The sequence below is a fragment of the Propithecus coquereli genome, unplaced genomic scaffold (assembly GCF_000956105.1).
Source record: "Propithecus coquereli isolate 6110/MARCELLA unplaced genomic scaffold, Pcoq_1.0 Scaffold6, whole genome shotgun sequence".
NCBI classification, from domain to species: Eukaryota; Metazoa; Chordata; class Mammalia; order Primates; family Indriidae; genus Propithecus; species Propithecus coquereli.
Genome location: NW_012151951.1, coordinates 13,415,569 through 13,439,042, shown reverse-complemented (window position 1 = coordinate 13,439,042; position 23,474 = coordinate 13,415,569). Strand labels below are relative to the sequence as shown.

Below are 23,474 nucleotides of genomic sequence, written 5' to 3'. Positions count from 1 at the left end.
ACAGGCATGAGCCACCACGCCCGGCCCGAAAGAAAATATTTAAAGTGAAAGAAATTTTTTTTTTAAGTGCAGTTATTTTGAAAGAAAGGCTATGAATCCATTTCTTTCTTTCTTTTCAGTCCCTCTTTCAGTTGCCTGAATTTCGAAGACTTGTTCTCAGCTACAGTCTGCCACAAAATGTCCTTGAAAATTGTCGAAGTCACACGGTAAGTTGGTGTTGAGGAATTTCTTCAGTGTTGGTTCCTTGTATCCCAAAGACTTCTAAATTTTTGACTAAAGCTGATAACTGTGATACTCTTTGGCTTGTGCTCTTTTTTCTTTTCAATTGTATATGGCTCTTTTTCCTTTGTGACAAGAAATAAGGGTTTGCAAAATTAGAAAAATACTTCCAAGAAAGTGCAGGTGGGGAGAGTCTGAATACCTGTTTCTGTTTGTGGTGTCCTTCACTCTTCCTTAGCTGCTTGGCCAAGTCAGGCAGAAGAGGGCCAGAGGCCTGGATCTTCTTAGAAGAGGTTTGAGTCTGTTTTTGTTAAAGGACATGGCCTCCTCCCAGGATCTAACCCTTCCCAGGGTATCACCTTGGTGCGCAGTGCGTCTTCCTCACTGGAGCACAGGCAGCAGTTTCAGAAAGTGGACATTTCTGTTTTTCCATCAATATTATCTCTGTGGCTCCTACATAGTTATTCTGCAGTTTAGAGTAACCCTCTACATTCCTTATCAGAGTCCCTACAACATAGTTTGAGACCAGTCTCTGACATAGACCTAGATATATATAAATTAAGGTGTAATTACTGACGGTTTTTCCCTTTAAACGTTCTGATTTTCCAAGTAAGAGTGAGTGCTATGCTTTCTATAGGACAAGAGAAATATCATGTTTATGCAAGAGCTTCAGTATTTGTTTGCTCTCATGATGGGATCAAATCGAAAATTTGTGGACCCTTCAGCAGCCCTGGATCTGTTAAAGGGAGCATTCCGGTCATCTGAGGAACAGCAGGTATAAAAGAAACTTCGTTCTTCTCTTGTTTTCTCCCAACTCTGTAGAGTTTGAAGTCATGCCTTATTAACATGACTGTGACAGTGCTTTGTTTCAGCTGTGTAACAAGGGGTGAACGTGACTCAGCAGGACTGTGGACAGTGCCTGTTTTTGCCTTTTATTTTGCCTGCAGAACAGGTGGTGAGAGAGGGAGCCCGTGCGTTCATAAGAGAGAGAGTGTGTGTGTTGCACTGGGACTGGCAGTTCTAAAGAGAAGAAGAAATAGTGCAAAGGATAGTAGACTTTTACAGGGGCTGTTGCAGTAGGAGGAAGGAGACTGGAAAATATCTCAATGAGCCATAGCAAAGTGTCACCAAGAAAAGTAGTTCTTTGTCTGCACCTTTGTCTTGGGATGGCCCAGATGGAAATACTGTTTTTAAAATTAAACCCGAGTTCAGCAGCTTTTCTGAGCAATCTTTCTGTTCTAGACTTCAATACTTTCCTTTCTCTACCTCCTATTAGAAAGCAGTCACTATTATATCAGCTTCTTACTTATATAAATTTAAAAATCTTTTTCTCTATCTAAAGGACCTATAGTTCTACAAAATTCTCAAAACATTTCATAAAAGTTTTCTTTCTCTATTCAGATCTCATATTCTAGAAAACTACAGTCTGTTTTTTGGGCCTTTTTTTCAAAAGGCTTAATTGGAAGATTTTGTTTGTTTGTTTTTCTTTCTCTGTCACAAATAGATGTAGCTGGAAGTGGTAGAGTTCCAATTTCCTTCTAGCCACAACTTAGTCAGAGGTTGCCTAATGCACCTTCTATTTTTTCTCTACTAGCTGGATTCCAGTGTTCCAGTGTCTTCATATTTGGCCCTAAAAAAGAAATAACTTTCATAGTCAAATCCTATTTCATTGGTGGGATAAGGGCAAATTTTCATTTCCCTAAGTATAGTGTTGGTTCTAACTCTTATGCAATTTGTGCCTCTCTTATAGCAAGATGTGAGTGAATTCACACACAAGCTCCTGGATTGGCTAGAAGACGCATTCCAGCTAGCTGTTAATGTTAAGTGAGTGTTGAGGGTTTGTTTGTACATCCTTCCGACTCACAGCGGGCCAGTGAGAATTATGACATGGGGGAAAGTTAAGTCTTCTCAAGCAGAAATTGCTGCTTTTTACCAAACCTTATGGGGTAACCACCAAGTTATTCCTCATTGTGTATCCCCATTGCCTTTGGATTCCCTCTCTGAGGACGTAGCTGATCACCTTAACCTGCAACTTTTTAATTAAAAGGGCCATAACTGTTAACTTTGTTGAAGGCATACCATGTGCTGTAAAATGTTTTTTTAAACAATCAAATCAACCCTAGATGTGAACATGGTGGTATAATATAGATACATTAAATTGAATCTAAGACCACTTTTGAAGTCTACTTAGAATGTATCCAGAATAGGGTTTAATCATTTCAGTCACTAATAAAAGTGAAATTTAGGGCAAAGAATACATATATGCTTTGCCTAATACAGATGCTGAGAAGTTTGTTTTCTAAATAGTTTTAATTCTAGGTAGAAGAATTATATTAAATATATCATCAAATGGCTTTGTAGATAGCAGCTAACTTAATAATAATTTAAGATGGGCTAGTAAAAAAATAACTATTTTCATTTCTTTTGTGCCACTGAGAAAACTTTTTCGTATTTATTTGTAAAACTGCACAAGAGAGTCCATTCTTACCTCTATACTATTTCTACACCCTATATACGTCTGTTGTTGGATATAGATGTATATATTGAATGCATGCAAATACATGTGCTTGTCTGCATGCGTGACTCCTATCTGAAGGACTTTTAGACTATTAGACTTTAAGCTCCGGGGATCATGCCTTATTGTCTTTGTGTCTTCAGAGAGTTTAGCCCAATGCCAGGCATATACTTGTTCACCAAATGTTTGAACTCAACTAATCTGCTTTAAACCATACCTGGCTCTTTGGGAGTTGATGAAAATGCACTATTATTGCTTTTGGATGATACTTTGATTTTGTGTAGTGTATGTCTTATCCAGATGATCCAGAATTGTCTCCCTTTCTTAAAAGCAGCAATCCCAGGAACAAATCTGAAAATCCAATGGTGCAGCTGTTCTATGGTACTTTCCTGACCGAAGGGGTTCGTGAAGGTAAATTCTCTGCTCTGAATGTTAATTCGAGACCTGTGACCATCTCTTTATTACTGTGTCCCTTTTAGGAAGCAGTATAATGAATAGCTTGAGAGTCAGACGAGCCCACGTCTGAATTTTGGTTTTGCCTCTTAGTATTTGTTTAACCGTGGACAAGCTGTGTGAGCCCTAGGATCCTCAGTCTCTTCATCTGTGAAATGTACATGATCTTTTAGTTGTCATATAAAATTGTATAATATATACATAGCCCACATCTGACATTAATGTCAGGCACATAGTAATGTCACTCAGTTTTCTCTGTGTTGTTGTTTCTGATGTAATATCTAATCTCAAAAGGTTTTATTGAGTTAGACTGCCAGAAATGCTTGTCTACTCTAGAGATTTATCTAAGCTGCATACTGGACACATTCTTTTTTTTAACTATGGAGAATTTTGACCACATACAAAAAAAGCAATATAAAAACCCCCATTGGCTGGGTGCGGTGGCTCACACCTATAATCCTAGTACTCTGGGAGATCAAGATGGGAGGATTGCTTGAGCTCAGGAGTTGGAGACCATCCTGAGCAAGAGCTAGACCCTGTCTCTACAAAAAATAGAAAAATTAGCTGGGCGTGGTGGCGCACGCCTATAGTCCCAGCTATTTGGTAGGCTGAGGCAGGAGCATGGCTTGAGCCCAGTAGTTTGAGGTTGCAGTGAGTTATGATGATGCCACTGCCCTCTAGCCTGAGTGACAGAGTAAGACCCTGTCTCAAAAACAAAAAAATAAAACTTGTGAACCCAGCAACCATTAGTCCACAGTCAGTAATTCCCTGCCTCACCCCTATCTACTGGTAACCCTCTGATATTCTTTGTAAAACACAACTCAGTACTGCTACCACTCCAAAAAATAGCATTTGAAAATATCTAATCAGTGTTCAAATTTCCAATTTGCTTACATAATTTTAAAAAGAGAGAATTTATTTTTACAGTTTGTTTTAGTAAGGATCCAAATGTGATTCATTTATGACTAGTTGATACATCTTTTAAGTCTCTTGGATATCTGTAGAGACTCCTCCATCCTTCTTTCCTTGAAATGTATTTTTTGGAGAAACTGGGTTTTTGTTCTATGGTATTAATATTTCCCACAGTCTGAAATTTTTTTGCTTGCACTCCCACAATACATATTTAAGCATATTCCCCTCTACTCCTCTTCTTGTAAATTGGTAGTTGGAACTAGAAATTTGACTAGATTCAGGTAAGGCTTTTTCTTTTTTTCTTTTTGGCAAAACCAAGTCACAGGTGGTGGGAAGGTCTTTGATCAGGAGGCTCATAATGTCTGACAATCTTTTTGCAGTATTAGCGGTTGTTGACAGTCAATGCTTGGGTCCACTGGCTCATTAGAGGTTGCCATATAGGCTTAAGTGCATTTCTAACCAGTTCTCAGGAAGCTGCTGAATTTAAGAAGATTATTTTCTCTGTAGTGCCAGAAAATAGGCTTTTAGATGGTTGTAGTGATGTCTTTAAAAATCAGTCTCTCTCTTTGCCTAGGAAAGCCCTTCTGTAACAACGAGACCTTTGGCCAGTATCCTCTTCAGGTAAATGGTTATCACAACTTAGACGAATGTTTGGAAGGGGCCATGGTAGAGGGTGACATTGAGCTTCTTCCCTCCGATCATTCGGTGAAGTATGGACAAGAGGTAAGACACGTACTTTTATTGGCTGTGCCAATGACAAAACCAGTTAAGGACTGAGCTTTTAGGCAGATTCATTTCCCATCACATATTAAGTAACTTTACACTGAAAAAAGAACTTGAATTTGTCTTAAGTCTCTCATCAGTTGGTGTGAGTCAGTGAGTTTTAGTACTTTGATAAATAAACCCTTTACTAAGATTATGAATTTGAGTCAATCATGTAAAGGTTGTATGCTGCTTCTGATGTTTTAAGTATGATTAAGTTTCTCTCTTTCTGTTGAAGCCTACCTGTACCTGAGTAGGGAGAACCCACTGCCTCCATATTTTCGGAGGGTAAAAGTACAGTGATTAACTCCTATGGTATGCCATTTAGAATATTTTCCCTGTCATAGTATTTGCCATTCTCAATTGTCAATTCTGCCTTTGCTTTTAACATTTTTTAAATTTAATTTTCATTCATTTGTTTATTTACTTTTTGTTGGTTGGAAAGAAGGGGGAAGTTAGAGGGAGAGCAAGGGTAATTAATATCTCAAAATTCCAGTTGGGTTAAGAATTAGGGAGTAGCATTTATAGCTTAATTGTTAACACTACACAGTTTGGATTGTTCTCCTTTCATCGTACATTTTGAGACAAAATTGTGGCTTTTCTAAGAGTCCAACTGAGTAATTTTTATAGGAGAAAGTAGAGCTTTCTTGAATTAAAATAGGGAGCCTAATATGAGCCTTGTGGAAGTGTATTATCTGTAGAGCAGTGTTGGAACTCAGAGAGAGCTACTGTTTCTCTGGCTTTTCAAGGCAAGAGCTAATTCCTAATGGGAAGCATATCATCTATACCATCCATGCAGACCTAATGCATTCTCTTATGAGAGAGGGAATGTTCACTAGCTACTTGGACTTCTGGAGACCTATATTCAAGGATGGGAACTCTTTATAAAAATAAAACAAAAACAAAATCATCGTGCTCATTTAGAGTTAGTCCTGATGTAGTCATACAGGCTATCTGAATTCACCTTGTTGTGCCGATGGGGTGTCTGAAGAAAACACTGTTGGCACCTTTGGTAAGGGAACATTTAAAAAAGCCCTTCATGGGAACCTCTGGTGTACAGGTGAATTGAACAGAAATGCCTTTCCTGGTTTAGCTTTTCTTCATCTACAATCAATGACTGTTGAAATCTTTTTTTTAATAAGCCTGTGATTTTCTTTTTTGAAGTCAAGGTCATATTACATTGTAGGTTGATTTGACTGGCTTCATCACGAGGCATCTGTAAATTCTTGGAATTCAGGGATTTTTGTCAGAAACTTGAGAAATTATAAAATCATGAGCCTATTTCAAGGTTCCTTTTTAGACATAAAGGGGATTATGGTTAATAGAGTGTAAAGAGTACATAATATAAGTACACATATTAGTCTTTTTTGGCTGTTCTGTGGAGAATGTTGTCTCCTTAGTTATGTGCTGATAATTATGTGATTAGTTATGTGATGATAATTTCTCATTGTTTGGTTAGGCCAGCTGTTCCTTCAGGTTTTGAATACTGAGTCCTCTAAGAGAGTGTGATCCTAAGTGTTCATTTTCTTTAGTATTTGGGATAAAAAATGTTCTTCCATGAGTTTGATTTGAATATAGGATAGGTTCCATACCAAAAGAATGAAGTTCGATGAGGGATATTTTAAATCTGACTATTGTTATTTCCTAAAATTAATTTTTCTTGCTCCCACATTGTTGCTCCTGACAATAGCGTTGGTTTACAAAGCTACCTCCAGTGTTGACCTTTGAACTCTCAAGATTTGAGTTCAATCAGTCCCTTGGGCAGCCAGAGAAAATTCACAATAAGCTGGAATTTCCTCAGATTATTTATATGGACAGGTGAGTTCTTGGTTGATTTTCTTCCTGATGCATTGCAACAGTAGAAATGAGCATGCAGTAAGTATATTGTGCATAGGAATCACCGGGAAGTCTCGATAATATGCAAATTTGAATTCAGTGGATACAGGTTGGAGCCCAAGAGTTTGCATTTCTAGATACTCCCAGGATGATGCTAATGATGCTTCTAATCTCTGGACAACAATTTGAATAGCAAGGCTTTAGGTGAAAGCCCTGCTGCTCTGGGAACAGTAGTAGGTACAGTACACACACAGTGTATTTCTTTCTAATCTGAATACTATCTGTATTCCTTGGGATGGTGAGGGGCTCGGGGAGTCCTAGATAGGCGTACATTATAGAATTTTACCCTTTTTAAAGTCTGGCTTACTGAAGTGTAGTTTACCCAAAAAGATCACCATTTGTAACTAATGAGTTTTGACAAATGTACAGTCAAGTAACCGCCATCACAGTCGAGATATGGAACATTTCCATCGCCCAAAAGGTTTTCTTTGCCCCTTTGCAGTCAGTCTCTTTCTCCCACCTGCCAGGCCCTGGCAACCACTTACTTGTTTTCTGACCCTATAATTTTGACATTTTTAGAATGTCATATTAGTGACATTAATATTTAGTATGTATCCTGTTGTGACTATGTTCTTTCCCTTAGAGTAATGTTTTTGGGATTGACTCATGTTTTTGCATGTATCAGTAGTTTGTTCCTTTTTATTGTTGAGTAGTAGTCTATCGTACATATGTACCACAATATTTTTTCCATTTACCAGTTGGTGTATATTTCAGACCTATCCAGTTTTAGGCTGTTATGAATGCAACTGCCATGAACATTTACATAGAAGACTTGGTGTAGTTTTTTTAGTTCTCTTGGGTAGAATACCTAGGAGTGGAATTGCTGGGTTGTATGAAAGTATATGTTTAATGTTATAAGAAATTTAGGAACTGTTTTCTAAAGTGAATATATGTAATTTTTCATTCCCACAGCTGTGTATGAGAGCTCCATTCGCTCTACATCCTTGCCAATGCTTGAAATTACGTCTTTTTAATTTTAGCCATCCTAATGGGTGTGTAGGAATTTCTTACTTTTCTTTTGATTTATATTTTCCTGATAACTGATAATGTTGAACATCTTTTCATGTGCTTAACTAATGGTCATTTGTGTATTTTCTTTGGTGAAATATCTGTTCAAATCTTTTGTCCACTCTTTAATTGGATTGGTTGTTTTTAACGCTGAGTTGTAAGAGCTCTTTATGTAGTTTAGATACAAATCCAAACATTTCTGTCTGTGCTTGTCTGTTCTGTTTTCTTACCAGTGTCTTTAGAAGAGCAGAAGTTTGTAGGTTTGTTGAAGTTTAGTATATCAGTTTCTCTTTTATAATTTGTACATTTTGTGTTCTAAAGAACACAAAGAAATTTTTGCTAACCCAAAGTCTGTGTCAAAGATTTTCTTATGGTTTTTTTTCTAGAAACTTATTAGTTTTAGCACTTATATTAGATCTGTAGCTCATTTAAAGTTTATATATAGTATGAGATAAGGGGTTTTCTAGGAGAAGGAGGAAGGCATGTGAATGTCCAGTTGTTCCAGCACCATTTGTTGGAAAGATTCTCCTTTCCCCTGTTGAGTTACCTTGGCACTTTTGTCAAAAATTAATTGAATGTATATTTGTGGATCTGTTTCTGGAGTTTCTATTCTGTCTGTTAGCTAATCTTATGCCAGTGCCACATTGTCTTTATTACTGAGGCTTTATTGTAAATCTTGACATCAGATAGTATGACTCCTTTAACTTTATTCTTTTTCAAAATGATTTTGCTTTGGCCAGGCATGGTGGCTCATGCCTATAATCCTAGCACTCTGGGAGGCCGAGGCAGGAGGATCGCTTGACCCCAAGTGTTCAAGACCAGCCTGAGCAAGATCAAGACCTCGGCTCAACAAAAAATGGAAAAATTAGTCATGTGTGGTGGCAATCAGCTGTAGTTCCAGCTACTCAGGAGGCTGAGGCAGGAGGATCACTTGAGCCCAGGAGTTTGATGTTGTAGTGAGCTATGATGACACCACTGCACTCTAGCCCAGGCAATAGAGTGAGACTATGTCTCAAAAAAAAAAAAAATTGTTTTGGTTATTCTAGTGCTTTGCATTTTCTGTGTAAATTTTATCAGCTTGTCATTTTTTACCACATGGCTATTGGGATTTTGATTGGGATTGTGTTGAACCTATAGATGAATTTGGGCAGAATTGACATCTTAATAATATTGAATTCTTCAATTGGTGAAACTTGTTTAGCTCTATTTATTTAAGTCTTCATTAATTTCAACAATGTTTTTTAATTTTTAGTGTACACGTCTTACACATTTCATTAAATTTATAACTTATGCTTTTGTTGTTATAAATGACTTTTTAAAAATTTCACTTTCCATTTGTTCTTTGCAAGTATATAGAAATACAACTGGCTTTTTTTTTAAAAGTTGACTTTGTATTCTTTGACCTTAATAAGCTGACTTATTAGCTCTGATGTGTTTTTATAGATTTCTGGAGATTTTTTTACATAGGCAATCATATCGTTCTCAACCAAAATGCAGCCTTACTTCTTCCTTTACTATCTTGTATGCTTTTCATTTCATTTTCTTACCTTATTGCATTGGCTGTGCCTTCAGTAAAACATTTAATAGAAATGGAAATCCTTGCTTTGTTTCTGATCTTAGGGCCAATGTATCAGTCTTTTACTATTAGGTGTGTTACTAGCTGTGCATTTTTTATAAATGCCCTTTGTCTGATTGAGGAACTTCCCTTGTATCCCTAGCTTGCTGAAATTTTGAATCATTAATGTTTTTAAATATAAATTCTGTTTGTGGCATTATCATTTGCTTAGGTACATGTATAGGAGCAAGGAGCTTATTCGAAATAAGAGAGAATGTATTCGAAAGTTAAAGGAGGAAATAAAAGTTCTGCAGCAAAAACTTGAACGGTAAGTTGTGGATACCTTTGTGCTTAGCAGTGTAAAAGATAGTAGAATGTTAAAATCAGATCATTTGTTTATATTTAAAAATTAATTCAGTTTCAGTATTAACTAGGGTAGTTTGTATTATAGCTAAAAAAAATCATTTCTGAGTATGAAACAGTCTTTAAGATCAGATAATATTATCCATGGGTAAATAGTAGTCCTAGGGGACTTAGTGACCCAAAGTCACCTTGTTAGTTACTGGCAGTGTACCGAGGAGCACCCAAGTTCTGATTTTATAGCTTTTTACGTATTCTACTCCCCTTGCTGTCTTTTTCACAAACAAGAGAGGGACAATTGTCACAATGCTCCAGTTCACTTGTCTTGGAAAAGCAGTTTTTGAAGTGTCCAGGAAAGGTAAAAAATAATGCTATTCTATCTAGAACAAGGCTAATTGATTAAAAGTGTTAATTTTTCCAATACATACAAAATCCTTTCTGTTACAAAGGAATCTTTGCTTTTCTTGATTGTTTTACACTGACTATTTCTGTGGAGTCACCCTACAATTTCCTTAGGGGCAGTCAACGTAATTTCTTTCTAGTCTAGATTGCACTGATTTAAGCATTTAAGAAGGAAATCCCATACATTGTCAATGGCTCTTCCTCCTTTTATTTATTTACCAATTTCCCTCCTACCACAACCCCACCTCCACCCATGTCCTGGCTAGGTCATTAATTTCCCTGAGGGGCAGCATTTTCATACCAGACCCGAGTTGGACCCTGCACCCTACCCCAACCACCACAACTTCAGCTTCCCTCTGTCTCAGGAAGACCTTACCTAGGAGTAATGTGACCAGTCATCCATTTGTCTTAATAGGGACTTAAACTGAAGATTAAATCATCAAATACTATCCTGGAAGTGATGGCATTATTTTACTTTAAAGGTTGTGTGGCATTATTTTACTTTAAAGGTTCTACTGATACTTTGTAAGCCTGGAAATTTTAAATTATTTTTATAGAACCAAACATACCTGTTGTTTTATAGCTCAAAAATACTCAATTTACCAGTAGCCAGCAAGGCATTCTGAATTATTTAGATTGCAAAATAGAGTATAGGAGCATTTTTCTTAGTATGATATTACTTTTGTTTTAAAATAAATGACTTTTAAAATTTTATATAATTTTGGCTTTTTTGTTTTTGTTTTTTTTAAAGGCCACACATACCTTTTTATGTATATATTCCTGGGAAAATATGTAAGCTTGAGCAATACAGAGATCCTTCATCTCTAAAACAAAGAAAGAAAGAAGATATTATTTTGGTCACATACTTGAAGATATTTATTATTTACTCATCTCAAAGAAATCTTCAATAATTTATGCCTGGCCTGTGCCATTGATTGAGTATATGAATAATAGGGTACTTCAGACCCTTTAGAAGAAAGATTTGCCAATTTTCTTAAACTCTGGCCTTAGCAACACCTATTTCCCATTTCCAGCTTTCTTGCTCTCATTTCTCTATTATAAAGTAGTTGATCTAAAGGACACCAAAGAAGTAACCTTTATGTACTAGTTCACCAGAATTGGGTACTAGTAATACATCTATTTTCCTTTAAGGAACAATTTATGACCAGAGCCTAAATGTGAGATGACATCAAGAGAAAACATAACTGTCGTGACTTTGATTAGGAACCCATTTGAAATGCTTCCTACTGGATATAAAACTTTAGATTGTTGGCATTTTTTGCTTTTGTAGTTAGAGGATTTTTACCCTATAGGTTGTTTGAGTATAGCGTTTAGGATTAAGCCTTTCTGTTGACTCCGTATGATGAACAGATCTTTTGTTAGCAAATCCTAAAATACAAGAGGGACTTGGGTGGTAGAGTACCACTGTCTTTGCCTCCTAGGTATGTGAAGTACGGCTCGGGCCCAGCTCGGTTCCCACTCCCGGACATGTTGAAATATGTTATTGAATTTGCTAGTACGAAACCTGCCTCAGAGAGCTGTCCACCTGAAAGTGACACTTGCATGACAGTACCACTTTCTTCAGTGCACTGCCCAGTTTCTGACCTGACATCCGAGGAAAGGTAATAAAAACAAATTTTTTAAATGGTGCGTATTGTTTTTCTGGTTTAATTTAAACTATATGCCATCTTTTTACCTGCTTTTTACTCACCCACAAGAGCTCAGGAGCTGTGAGCTCTTTGTCTTGAAGGATTTTGCCAGTTGTCACCTGGGTGAGAGTGTCCATAATTCCCATCAGTGCACTCCTATTGCCCACAGGATGATTGAGATCATTTCAGCAGCTTCTCGAAAGTGTTCATGCTCCACCTGGGCTACCTTGTTTTGAGCTACACGCTAGCTGCCACTGAAGGCCTTTCTCAGAGGAAACCTCAAGCCCTGCTCTTCCAGAACATCTCATGCTCCCATCTGCTGTAAAGTACGCATGACTAAGTAAACATTAAGAGAAGAGACTTATCCATGAATAGAAAATTAAAACATGGAAAAGAACTGACTAGTCATTGAAAGAGGACAAACCAGAGGGGCTTGTCCAGTGAAGACAGAGGGAGGCCAAGTCACATGAGCCTTCTGGTTCTATTCCAGCTCAGCCACGCACAATATGGCGTAAAGGAGCCGCAGGGGTTGGCTAGCATCACGTTTGATATGTGTGTCCTGGCAAATAAAAACACTAATACTCATTAAAAGAATTAGACTTTTATGCTAAAAAATCCAGCCGTCTCCCTAAGACTTCCCCATACACATATTAACATTTATTCATCCATATGTGTTTAGAAATGCTTATCTGGACAGAACATACGAAATGTTAAGATTGTTATCTCTAGGGGATGACATGAGTCTGGGGATAGCGGTGGGAAATTTTCTCACTCTTTATACTCTACATATGTTTTTTAATTTTTTTTTTTTTTCTTTTGAGACAGAGTCTCGCTTTGTTGCCCAGGCTAGAGTGAGTGCCGTGGCTTCAGCCTAGCTCACAGCAACCTCAAACTCCTGGGCTCAAGCGATCCTCCTGCCTCAGCCTCCCGAGTAGCTGGGACTACAGGCATGCGCCACCATGCCTGGCTAATTTTTCCTATGTATATATATTTAGTTGTCCAGATCATTTCTTTCTATTTTTAGTAGAGACGGGGTCTCACTCTTGCTCAGGCTGGTCTCAAACTCCTGACCTTGAGCGATCCACCCGCCTCGGCCTCCCAGAGTGCTAGGATTACAGGCGTGAGCCACCGTGCCCGGCCTAATTTTTTTTAAAAATAGAATGTTTTCATGTGTTTTGTGGAATATAAACGGTTTTAACTTTTTAAAAGTGGTTGGGCAGGCTTTTTAATCAATTAGATAATACTGCTAGATATTATTAGATTTTAAAGTTACAGGGACATGTGCGTGTGATATCTTCTTGAGATTGAGGTATCTGTTCTTGGCCGGGAATGGTGGCTCACACCTGTAATCCTAGCACTCTGGGAGGCCAAGGCAGGAGGATCACTCAAGGTCAGGAGTTCGAGACCAGCCTGAGCTAGAGCAAGACTCCGTCTCTACTAAAAATAGAAAAATCAGCCAGGCACTGTGGCACTTCTACTTGGGAAGGTGAGGTAGGAGAATTGTTTGAGCCCAGCAGTTTGAAATTGCAGTGAGCTACAATGACACCACTGCACTCAGCCAGGGTGACAGAGTGAGACTCTAGCTCAAAAAAAAAAAAAAAAAAAAAGAGGTATCTGTTCTTTTACTTATTGGGTTTATTTTTCCATACGTACAGTTCCTTGGGGAAAAGAGATTCCTCCATTATTTTGTGCATGGAGTGGGGAGGATTTCTTTTAAGTCAAAGCTAAAGGAAATTTATGTTCTTCAATTTTGATGTGAAATGGAAACCTAAGTACAATTAGAAGCTTATTTTATATTCTTGCTGGTTTGTGTATGTGTGGTTTTACTCTGACAATAGTTGATTAGTACAGCAGTCCCCAGCCTTTCTGGCACCAAGGACTGGTTTCATGGAAGACAGTTTTTCCGCGGATGGGGTGGGGTGGGAGGAGGAGGAGCTCAGGTCATGTCCCAGGTGATGTGCAGCTACGTTCCTAACCAGCTGTGGCCAGCCCGGGTGTTGGGGACCACAGAATTCGTAGGTAAATTAACATTTGCTTTACGTACTTTATTCTGTTAGTTTACAGCAATGATGTAAAGAAGTTAATATTTACATTTTGTAAATGAGGTATTAGATTACTTAGCAGAGGCTAATAATCCCTTTTCCTTGGCTATTTAGCTCAGGAATGGTAGTGCTGGGATTGTCTGACTTGAAGCCCTGCTCTCTGAACTCTCCCAAGGTGCCACCTGGTGCACACCCCTTTGAGTTGAATGTTCAGCTGATGCTTCATTTTTCTTGCTTTTGTGTATCTTGTTCCTGGATAGTCTCACTTTATTCAGTTGCATCTTGGGAACTTGATTCCTTGATTGTTCCAGTCCCAGCCTTCTCTTTTCCATCTTCCTTCTCTTCCCCTCTTCATGAGAAAGCATTATAATCACTGATTAGACAGCACGAACTGAAGACTCAGGCAGATCTGGGTTTAAGTCCCTTTGTATCACCTGCTGGCTGGGTGAACTTGGGCACGTTGCTTAATTTCTTTAAACCTTAGGTTCATAATTGGTAACATAGGGATAATAATAGTATCTGTCTGATAAACAAGTTGTCTTAAATGAGCTGATGCATATAAAGAAGTTTGGCTCAATAATTTTGCAGAATTAATACTCACTGAAGAATAGCTGTACTTTTCCATATAGCAGCTTGCTTTCCAAGGCACGTTAATTTAGGCCAAGGTATCTTTTGGAAATTATCATATGAACATGACTTTTGTCTTCCTACAGTGGAAGCACAGAAAGCTCTTCTCAGGATGTTGAAAGCAGCTTTTCTTCTGAAGATTCTCCACACAAGTCTAAGCCACTTGTATCTTCCCGGTCTTCCATGGAAAAAATGCCTACACACCCAGCTCCTCGAAAAGTCACGGACGAGGAGATAAACTTTGTTAAGACCTGTCTTCAGAGGTGGAGGAGTGAGATTGAACAAGATATACAAGGTTGACTCTTTTAAAACTTGTCAGATAGTTACTCTTTACCTTTTCTGTTTATTTGAATATTTGGGACTAAGGCACCTTGGGTATACTTCCTGCCATTGCTGCACACACTGTTTAATTTTGGCGTGGACATTGTGACTCCATTTGCATTTTTTTTTTTTTTTCCTGAGACATGCTCTCGCATTGTTGCCTGGGCTGGAGTGCAGTGGCGTCAGCCTAGCTCACAGCAACCTCAAACTCCTGGGCTCAAGCTATCCTCCTGCCTCAGCTTCCCGAGTAGCTGGGGCTATAGGCGTGTGCCACCATGCCTGGCTGATTTTTCTATTTTTTATAGAGACGGTGTCTCACTCTTGCTCAGGCTGGTCTCAAACTCCTTACCTCAAGCAATTCTCCCTCCTTGGCCTCCCAAAGTGCTGGGATTACAAGTATGAGCCACTGTGCCCAGCCTTTTTTTGCTCTTTTAGTGCCCTGTAAGCTTAGTTCATACTCCCATTATACAGCTGTAGAAGATCCCTCCTAGATTCCCTCCTCAAAATTTCTGGGAATTCCTAGAAGCTTAGGCACTTACGATTACCGTTGTTGGGATTTTTCTGCGGTGTGCTGATGTCATTTCTGTAGTAGTTTATCTGAACTTTGGCTTCAGTTGACCCAAACTTAAGAATTTGGCTTTCCTGGATTTCTACCTGTCTTTTCTGCATGAAGCATACTTTACTGAAGGCGAATGAGGTGGAGAATGATGCAATGTAAAATCGAATTATTCAGCATCCTATTCTTAAAAGTCCTTTGGCCTCGTTGCCATATTGCTCAGACTATCCTTTCTCCCCTTCCCTTCGGCTTTTATCTAGGGAGCAAAAAGACAAATAAAATTCCAAGTTCTCTCAAGTTTTTATTCAGAGAAATTTACCCCGACCCTTTATTATGTCTCCTCATTTCAGATCTTTTCTCTGGGACATGTATTTTATATGCAAGTGACCCATTAAGCTCTCTTCCTAAATAGAGACAGTTTTTCCTCTTTAATAAATTTTAGTGCCAATTATAAAAGACAATTTTTTAAAACCTTAATGTAATAATATCAAACCAAAAGCCTTCAGAACTTAAAGCACTAGCTCTACTTCTTGTTTCATAGAGGGAAGTTAAAATCATTAGAACCCTGGGCATAGATAAGCAATACTCTTTGCTTAGTTGACGCAGCCTCTGTGATATGGAATAAGATCATTGTAAAGAAGTGTTGTCTTTTTTTTTTTTTTAACAGATTTAAAGAATTGTATTGCAAGCACTACCCAGACTATTGAGCAGATGTACTGTGACCCTCTCCTTCGTCAGGTAGAATGGAAATTGATGGAAAAATAGTCAAAGCATGTGCTACTGGTAGATACAAAAAGAAAATAATAATAAAAATTACTCACAATTATCAAATTGGAGGGGATGTAAAAAGAAAAACAAATTACTCACAAAATGATAATTTAAATAGTGCAGTGGGGAACACTGAACCAGGGTCCAGTTATCTGTCCTTTCACTAAGTACCATGATTCTTTGAGATCTTTCCTTTCACAGCCTGCTTTCAGAAAGCTTTATTTCTATAACTTCTAACTCGAAAAGGGAGTTAGGGCAGAAATTCTTACCATGGACATAAATTTTGTTTAGAGTAACATTCCGGGCATTAAGGGGAAAAGAGCCTCCGTTCAGGGGCCTCGCAGTGGCTTCTGTGTGAATGGACAGAACGAGTTGAATGCTGTTCATAGAGAGGCATTGAGGCACAATTGCATAATAGGAACGTACCAGGTAAATCTTGGGTTTCTCCGTGTTCTCTTTTGTGTTATTTGAAAAATCTTCACCAGCAGTAAAAACAGGTCAAGGTATTGATAGTAAGTGTAAGTTTAATTTGATTCTGTGACTGGCTTTTGTAACTTTCACTTACTTATCACTTCAGCATTGCTCTATTTTTTCCATATTGGAAAAAAGCATGCTTTTCAAATGTTGAAACAAACACGTATGTAATGAAAAGAGTCTTCACTCCAGATAGGTGGATGATGACTCACAAGAAATACAAGGAGCATGTGACTGCATGAAATATGCTAACTTAAATTTTGGTCCCAGAGAAACAGGCATAGAACAAGATAGCTGTTCACCTTGTTCTCGGGTCCCAAATATGGTAAACATTTTTTTCAGTGTGAGTGGTCAAGTGATTCTACTTTTAGATGAACTGAGTTTTGAGTTGGAAGGATACGGGTTTAGGTTATCTTTGGCTTTAGATCTATAATCATGGGAGTTTCAAGTTGAAAGAGTCTTCAGAGAGGTCATTAAGTAAAACTGTCTGGTCTTAAAGATTTGGGAACTGAGACATAATTGATAGATTCCAAGGCTGTGTTTTGTCAGTTCATCTTGAATCAATAGGATGTTGTGATATGAACCCCATGTTAAACACATGTATAAATCATCATTTTGTAATAACCTAAACTCGATCAGATTACTTTGCTTAACCCGACTGAAGATGTTACTTTCTGATTTGCAGGTGCCTTATCGCTTGCATGCAGTTCTTGTTCATGAAGGACAAGCAAATGCTGGACACTACTGGGCCTATATCTATAATCAGCCCCGACAAATCTGGCTCAAGTACAATGACATCTCTGTTACTGAATCTTCCTGGGAAGAACTTGAAAGAGATTCCTATGGGGGCCTGAGAAATGTTAGTGCCTACTGTCTGATATATATTAATGATAAACTACCCCACTTCAATGCAGGTAAAAATACCTTAGCAGAACCCAGAGATGGGGGAAATCTGTTCTACCCAGGGAAGGAAACAGTATTGTACTTCTTTTTAAGAAATGTAAACTATATAATTATTATGTAATAATGCATTTAAAAAATATAAATAGTATAAAAGGGATTAAAAAGGAAAAACAAGTTTGCTTTCCTTCTTGCATCCTTGACCACTGGTCCTACTCCTCAACAAGTATATACTGTTAGGTTTCTTATGTAGTCTTCAAGAAATATTCTATACATATATATGCTAGATTTTATTTATCTGTATCTCTCCCTTCTTTTTTCCCCCAAATGGGATGTTTTTTCATTCAATTCTATACCTTTGTTATTGAGTATTTAGAGATCTTTATAAATAGAACCTATTCTTTTTAATAACTGCATAGTAGTTCATTACATGGAATATATATATTATATAATATGTATATTTTTATATATATTATTCATTTAACCAGCCTCCCATTGATAGACTCTTTTTTTTTTTTTTTTTTTAAGAGATAAGATCTCACTCTGTGGCCCAGGCTAGAGTGTGGTGGTGCCATCATAGCTCACTGAAACCTGGAACTCCTGGGCTCAAGCAATCTTCCTGCCTCGGCCTCCCCAGTACCTGAGGCCACAGGCACATGGTACCACACCTGGCTAATTTTGACATTTTTTGTAGAGATGGGGGTCTTGCTGTGTTGCCCGGAGTGGTCTTGAACTCCTGGACTCAAGCAATCCTCCTGCCTCAGCCTCCCAAAATGCTGAGATTACAGGTGTGAGCCGTTAGCTCAACCTTGATAGATTTTTAATTGTCTCTAGTTTTTTCCTATTTTGGTAACATCATTGTATACACATTTTTGTACCCATTGGAGAATAGCTAAATTTTAAAAGTATATATGCCTGAACAGTTTCATACTTCTCATAATACTACTACTTATGCTAAGAGCAATAATAGTTATCATTTATTTATTTATTTTTTTTGAGACAGAGTCTCACTGTGTTGCCCAGACTAGAGTGCCATGGCGTCATCCTTACAGCAACCTCAAACTCCTGGGCTCAAGCGATCCTCCTGCCTCAGCCTCCCGAGTAGCTGGGACTACAGGCATGTGCCACCATGCCCGGCTATTTTTTCTATATATTTTTAGTTGTCCGATTAATTTCTTTCTATTTTTAGTAGAGACGGGGTCTCGCTCTTGCTCCGGCTGGTTTCGAACTCCTGAGCTCAAACAATCCTCCCGCCTTGGCCTCCCAGAGAGCTAGGATTACAGGCGTGAGCCACCACGCTTGGCCCATAGTTATCATTTATATTGGTACTTTACTCCTTCCTGCATGGTTTCAAACTTTATTTCTCTAATAACTCTAAAAGGGAGGTAGGCTAGGTAGAAATTACTATCTTCATTTTCTAGCTGCATAACAGGCTCCAAGAGGTTCCATAATTATACAGCCAGTACATAAATGGCAGGCCCAAGATTTGAATCCAGTTCTGACTCCAAATTCTGTGCTGTTTACAATTTGTATTATTCTGTCTTCCTTTTGCATCTTCTGTGAGAGGTCTTATGACCAGCATTTTACATGTCAGATAATAGAAGGCTTTTTCTTTTAGTATTCAAGTGTTACTGCATTGCACAAGTAAGAAAACATGTAAGGCATTTTGTCCAGGCAGCACACTATCTTTCTGATATGCTAATGTGATTGGGGGATAGGGAATGGAGAGAATGACCACTTAATAGTCACTGATCTTCAAAATTGTATATTTATAGTATGCAGGCATGAATGGCTGCATGTGGGAGTTACAGTCCAAATGATTGTACTAGCTGTTGATAGTATATAGGAGCCCTGTTATTGCATGCATGGTTCATTTATATTATAGAAACAAGCAAGTGGAAACTCATTTGCTTAGTGAAAAGGCTAGTTAATGGCAACCAGTAAGTGAATGTGTTGTTCTGCTATAGATTTTTTTGTCATTTTGGTCACAGGGTTAGAAATGATATTTAGTATGTCCTTGATATCCTTGCCATTAAAGCCAGTTATTATATTATTGACCATGTAACCCTTGTATCAAATTGCTTTCTGATAGCACTTAATTTTGTGAAACTTGAGACAGTATAAATGTATTGAAATTCATCTCTAACCTTCTTGAAATGGCCATTCTTATCAATAATAGGTGCAACAGTTAAATTGGTAAAACAAGTTTGAAAATTTCCATTGGATCTAATAATTTTCTATATTTCCGAGAAATGTTAGGTACATCTGGTGGTTGACAGTGATTGACCACCATTCCAAATGCTTAACTCTGTGTCATTCATTCATTTATTTGTTCATTTAACAGATGTTTAATGAGTGCATACCTAATAAGCCAGGTACTCTTACTGATGTGCTGTCACTGTTGGCCTTATATTGTCAGTACAGGTTGAGCATCCCAAATCTGAAAATCCAAAATCCGAAATGTTTAAAATCCAAAACTTTGTAAGTGTTGACATTGTGCTCAAAGGGAATGCTCATTGGAGTATTTCAGGTTTGGATTTTGGAATTTTGAATTTGGGATGCTCAGCTGGTAAGTATGATATTCCAAAGTCTGAAAAAATATGAAACCCAAAACGCTTCTGATTCCAAGCTTTTTGGATAAGGGATATTCAAATGGATTTCTGATGGATTATTTGTATATATATTTTTAGTTAAGAATAGGAAAAAAGATGAAATGTCCTGCTTTCTTGTTTTCTAGAAAGGACATTTTGGTTCCTAGTGACCTTTTGCTGGATGGTACTCCATTTAACTCTGTCTTTCCTAGAGGCAGCCCCTAACGAATCAGATCAAATGTCAGAAGTGGAATCCCTGTCAGTGGAACTGAAGCATTACATTCAGGAAGATAACTGGCGGTTTGAGCAGGAAGTAGAGGAGTGGGAAGAAGAGCAGTCTTGCAAAATCCCTCAGATGGAATCTTCTACCAACTCTTCCTCCCAGGATTTCTCTACGTCACAAGGTATGTGAGAAGGGCATTTATGCCAGCGATCTAGTAACATTCATGCTGCAGTCCCCCAGCCAGCCCTGCACGCTTCAGCTGACAAACTGATGCCGATCTTCGCAGCGTATGTGTGTGTGTGTGCCCGTGCGCGTGCGCGCGCGCGCACACACACACACACACACACACACACACACACACACATACTTCCTGTGTCTTCAGATATAGTTGGTATGGCAGGCACAACCTGATAGAGTAAATTGTGGCTTTAGAATGTGATTTCTGATAAGAAGTAATAATCAGAAAGACTAGCTATCTGTACATTCAATGTATATGTAGTTCTGCTTATTTACCAGGCTGTAGGAGGAGCTATGGTAGGATTAATAGATAGACTTTATGAAAACTATTCTCCAAAGTTCCTAACAACAGATGGTTATTATAGGAAACCTTCTTGGCATAAAGAAATCTGACAAAGTTGGGGGCACAATAAATTTGATAAAATTACCAATGGGTTCTTTCTGAAGTAACTACCATTTCTTGTAGTCACTAGTTTCTAGGAGAAATTTGCATAGGCTTTTTAAGAAGCTGTGTTAGAAGGATTGTGTATCCATCCAGCTTGCTTTTGTCAGTCTTCTAGACTATTTATCATCAGATGCTAGTACCTTTGTACCGTTCTTCACCAGAATCTTCAGTAGCCCCCTCTCACGGGGTTCGCTGCCTGTCGTCTGAGCATGCTGTGATTGTAAAGGAGCAGACCGCCCAGGCTATTGCAAACACAGCCCGTGCCTACGAGAAGAGCGGTGTGGAAGCAGCACTGAGTGAGGTGAGAATGACTGAGAAACCCAAGTTCAGGAGGGTTGGGCTTTCAGCAGTCATTGCCATTTTTCTCACATTTCTATTATTCTGTGTCTTTCCTGCATTTAACCAACCCCTCTTTATTTCTCCTGTTTTTCCTTGCTCTTCTCCTATTCTGCTACCACAGCTTAAGGAAGCTGAACCCAAGAAGCCCATGCCCCAGGAAACAAACCTTGCAGAGCAGTCAGAACAGCCCCAAAAGGCTAACGATGCAGAGTCTACTGCCCAGCCTAATTCTGAGGTCTCTGAAGTCGAGATTCCCAGTGTGGGAAGGATTCTGGTTAGATCTGATGCAAATGGATATGATGAGGAGGTACAGAGATGAGTGCAGGATTTAGCTGTTTGTTGTCAGTCTTACATTTCCTTCTCAAGTGACTGAATGCATACATTTTTTTAACGTGTCTGGGAATAGCTAATATTTTCTCATTGAAACAGATAATTGACAAGGTCTATCTGGTTTTGACCTTAGTTACCATTCTTAAAAGGTAGTTATATTCCTGCTGTGCACTGCTCTAAGCTTGTACTTGTGGGGGCCACTGCAGAGTCTAGCTGGCTCAGAGAGGTAGCATTTAGTTCCTTTTTTGGGTATTTACGAACAAAAAATTGCCTTCTAATTTTAAGTAGGGAATCTTTGTTTTTGATATTAGTACATTATTTTTTCTCCAAATATAAATTTTTCAGTTGTCCAGTGAACAAAACAAATGTGGATTAATGTTGTGGTTTTTAGTTCTGACGCTCTATGAAGAAGCTGTAGAATCCCAAGTTATTCATTGTCTGCCTCATTTTCAGTTGCACTGCACATAAACAGTGAATTCTGTCTCTCAGACTTCCCTTCTGTCCTGTGGCATATTTTTTTTTTTAAATCATGGAAAGGTTTTCATTTTATAGTGTCATACTTGTATAGCCCCTAGTTTCCAGACTATTTTAAATGTACTGTTCATCCTAGCAGCAATTCTAAAATATTTGTCTAAAATCTCAGACACTTCCCCTCTGAGAGCTACCATTTAACTTCATTCTTCAGCAGTGCCCTATTGGAGGTAATTTTGGACATGCATCTTTCTTCATCCTGCTAAATTCGAGAGAACGTATGGTATAGGAATAGCTTGTCTCGGGTGAGGTGTTGACATTATGTGGAGGGACAGAGGCCATGCATGCATTTAGGAATGGGTGTGAGAGGCTTGACTTGCGTTAGATGCTGGCCCCAGGGCACACTGCTGTGCTTCCCTGCAGCCCTCTTTTCAGCTTGGTTTCATACAGTCTTCTTTTGAACCTTCTTCTCTCCTCTTTCTCTCTGTTTTGTGTCCTCTTGTGGTAGGTGATGCTGAGCCCTGCCATGCAAGGGGTCATCCTGGCCATAGCTAAAGCCCGTCAGACCTTTGACCGAGATGGGTCTGAAGCAGGGCTTATTAAGGTATCTCTGTTTTTAAAATTCTAATCCTTGTAACACAAGTATCATAATATTGGGGCAGTGATTCTATAAGATGGGAAAAAATGAGATTAAAGCTAAACTTAGTGGCACACACCTGTAGTCCCAGCCCCTCAAGAGGCGGAGGCGGGAAGATGACTTGAGGCCAGGAGTTCTAGGCTGCAGTGCGCTATGATCACACCTGTGAATAGCCACTGCACTCCTTCCTGAGCGACAGAGCAAGACCACATCTTTTTATTTAAAAAAAAGAAATAAGTCTTTTACTGAAATGAAACATAAAACTCCCTTGCCTGTTCAACTGATGAACAAGCTGTCCCATAATACTGTTCACTCCTCTTCTTTTGGCACTAACCCAGCGTTGGTTGGCAGTGCCATATACCTAGCCTAGAGGGGTTTTTGTTGTTGTTGGGAGGTATCTATTATTAACACTGTGAGTGGATTGTGCCTTTGTGATTTTGAGGCCATGATATAAGCAAATAGGCCATGCTTTTGAAGTATTTCAATAAAATTTAAGATACTTGAATAAAATTGCATTTGTATGGATGTTTAAAATTCAAGTCATTGGGACCCAAGAATATGCCTTTTACAACAATCAAAACTAAGTATTTAAGTAGTTACTCGGGAGGCTGAGGTGAGAGAATCACTTGAGCCTAGGAGTTGGCGACCAGCTTAGGCAACATAGCCAGACTTCATCTCTTTAAAAAAAAAAAAAAAAAAATTGGCCGGGCGCAGTGGCTCATGCCTGTAATCCTAGCACTCTGGGAGGCCGAGGCGGGTGGATCGCTCAAGGTCAGGAGTTC

General features: G+C 38.5%; 1 protein-coding gene across 2 annotated transcripts in view; it reads left to right on the top strand.

Moving 5' to 3' along the window:
• The window catches only part of USP28 (ubiquitin specific peptidase 28), a 56,272-nt gene that overhangs the window by 14,625 nt on the left and 18,173 nt on the right, over window positions 1–23,474 (top strand). Inside the window, exons 4-17 of one of the 2 annotated variants that reach the window (XM_012659241.1) lie at window positions 120–206; window positions 857–994; window positions 1,970–2,043; window positions 3,069–3,145; window positions 4,674–4,822; window positions 6,552–6,679; window positions 9,553–9,648; window positions 11,525–11,704; window positions 14,487–14,695; window positions 15,945–16,015; window positions 17,205–17,433; window positions 20,223–20,414; window positions 21,077–21,216; window positions 22,564–22,659. In XM_012659241.1, the coding sequence (XP_012514695.1) occupies window positions 120–206; window positions 857–994; window positions 1,970–2,043; window positions 3,069–3,145; window positions 4,674–4,822; window positions 6,552–6,679; window positions 9,553–9,648; window positions 11,525–11,704; window positions 14,487–14,695; window positions 15,945–16,015; window positions 17,205–17,433; window positions 20,223–20,414; window positions 21,077–21,216; window positions 22,564–22,659 (1,866 nt within the window). The remainder of the gene's footprint in view (window positions 1–119; window positions 207–856; window positions 995–1,969; window positions 2,044–3,068; window positions 3,146–4,673; window positions 4,823–6,551; window positions 6,680–9,552; window positions 9,649–11,524; window positions 11,705–14,486; window positions 14,696–15,944; window positions 16,016–17,204; window positions 17,434–20,222; window positions 20,415–21,076; window positions 21,217–22,563; window positions 22,660–23,474) is intronic. The other variant, XM_012659240.1, reaches the window with a different exon arrangement.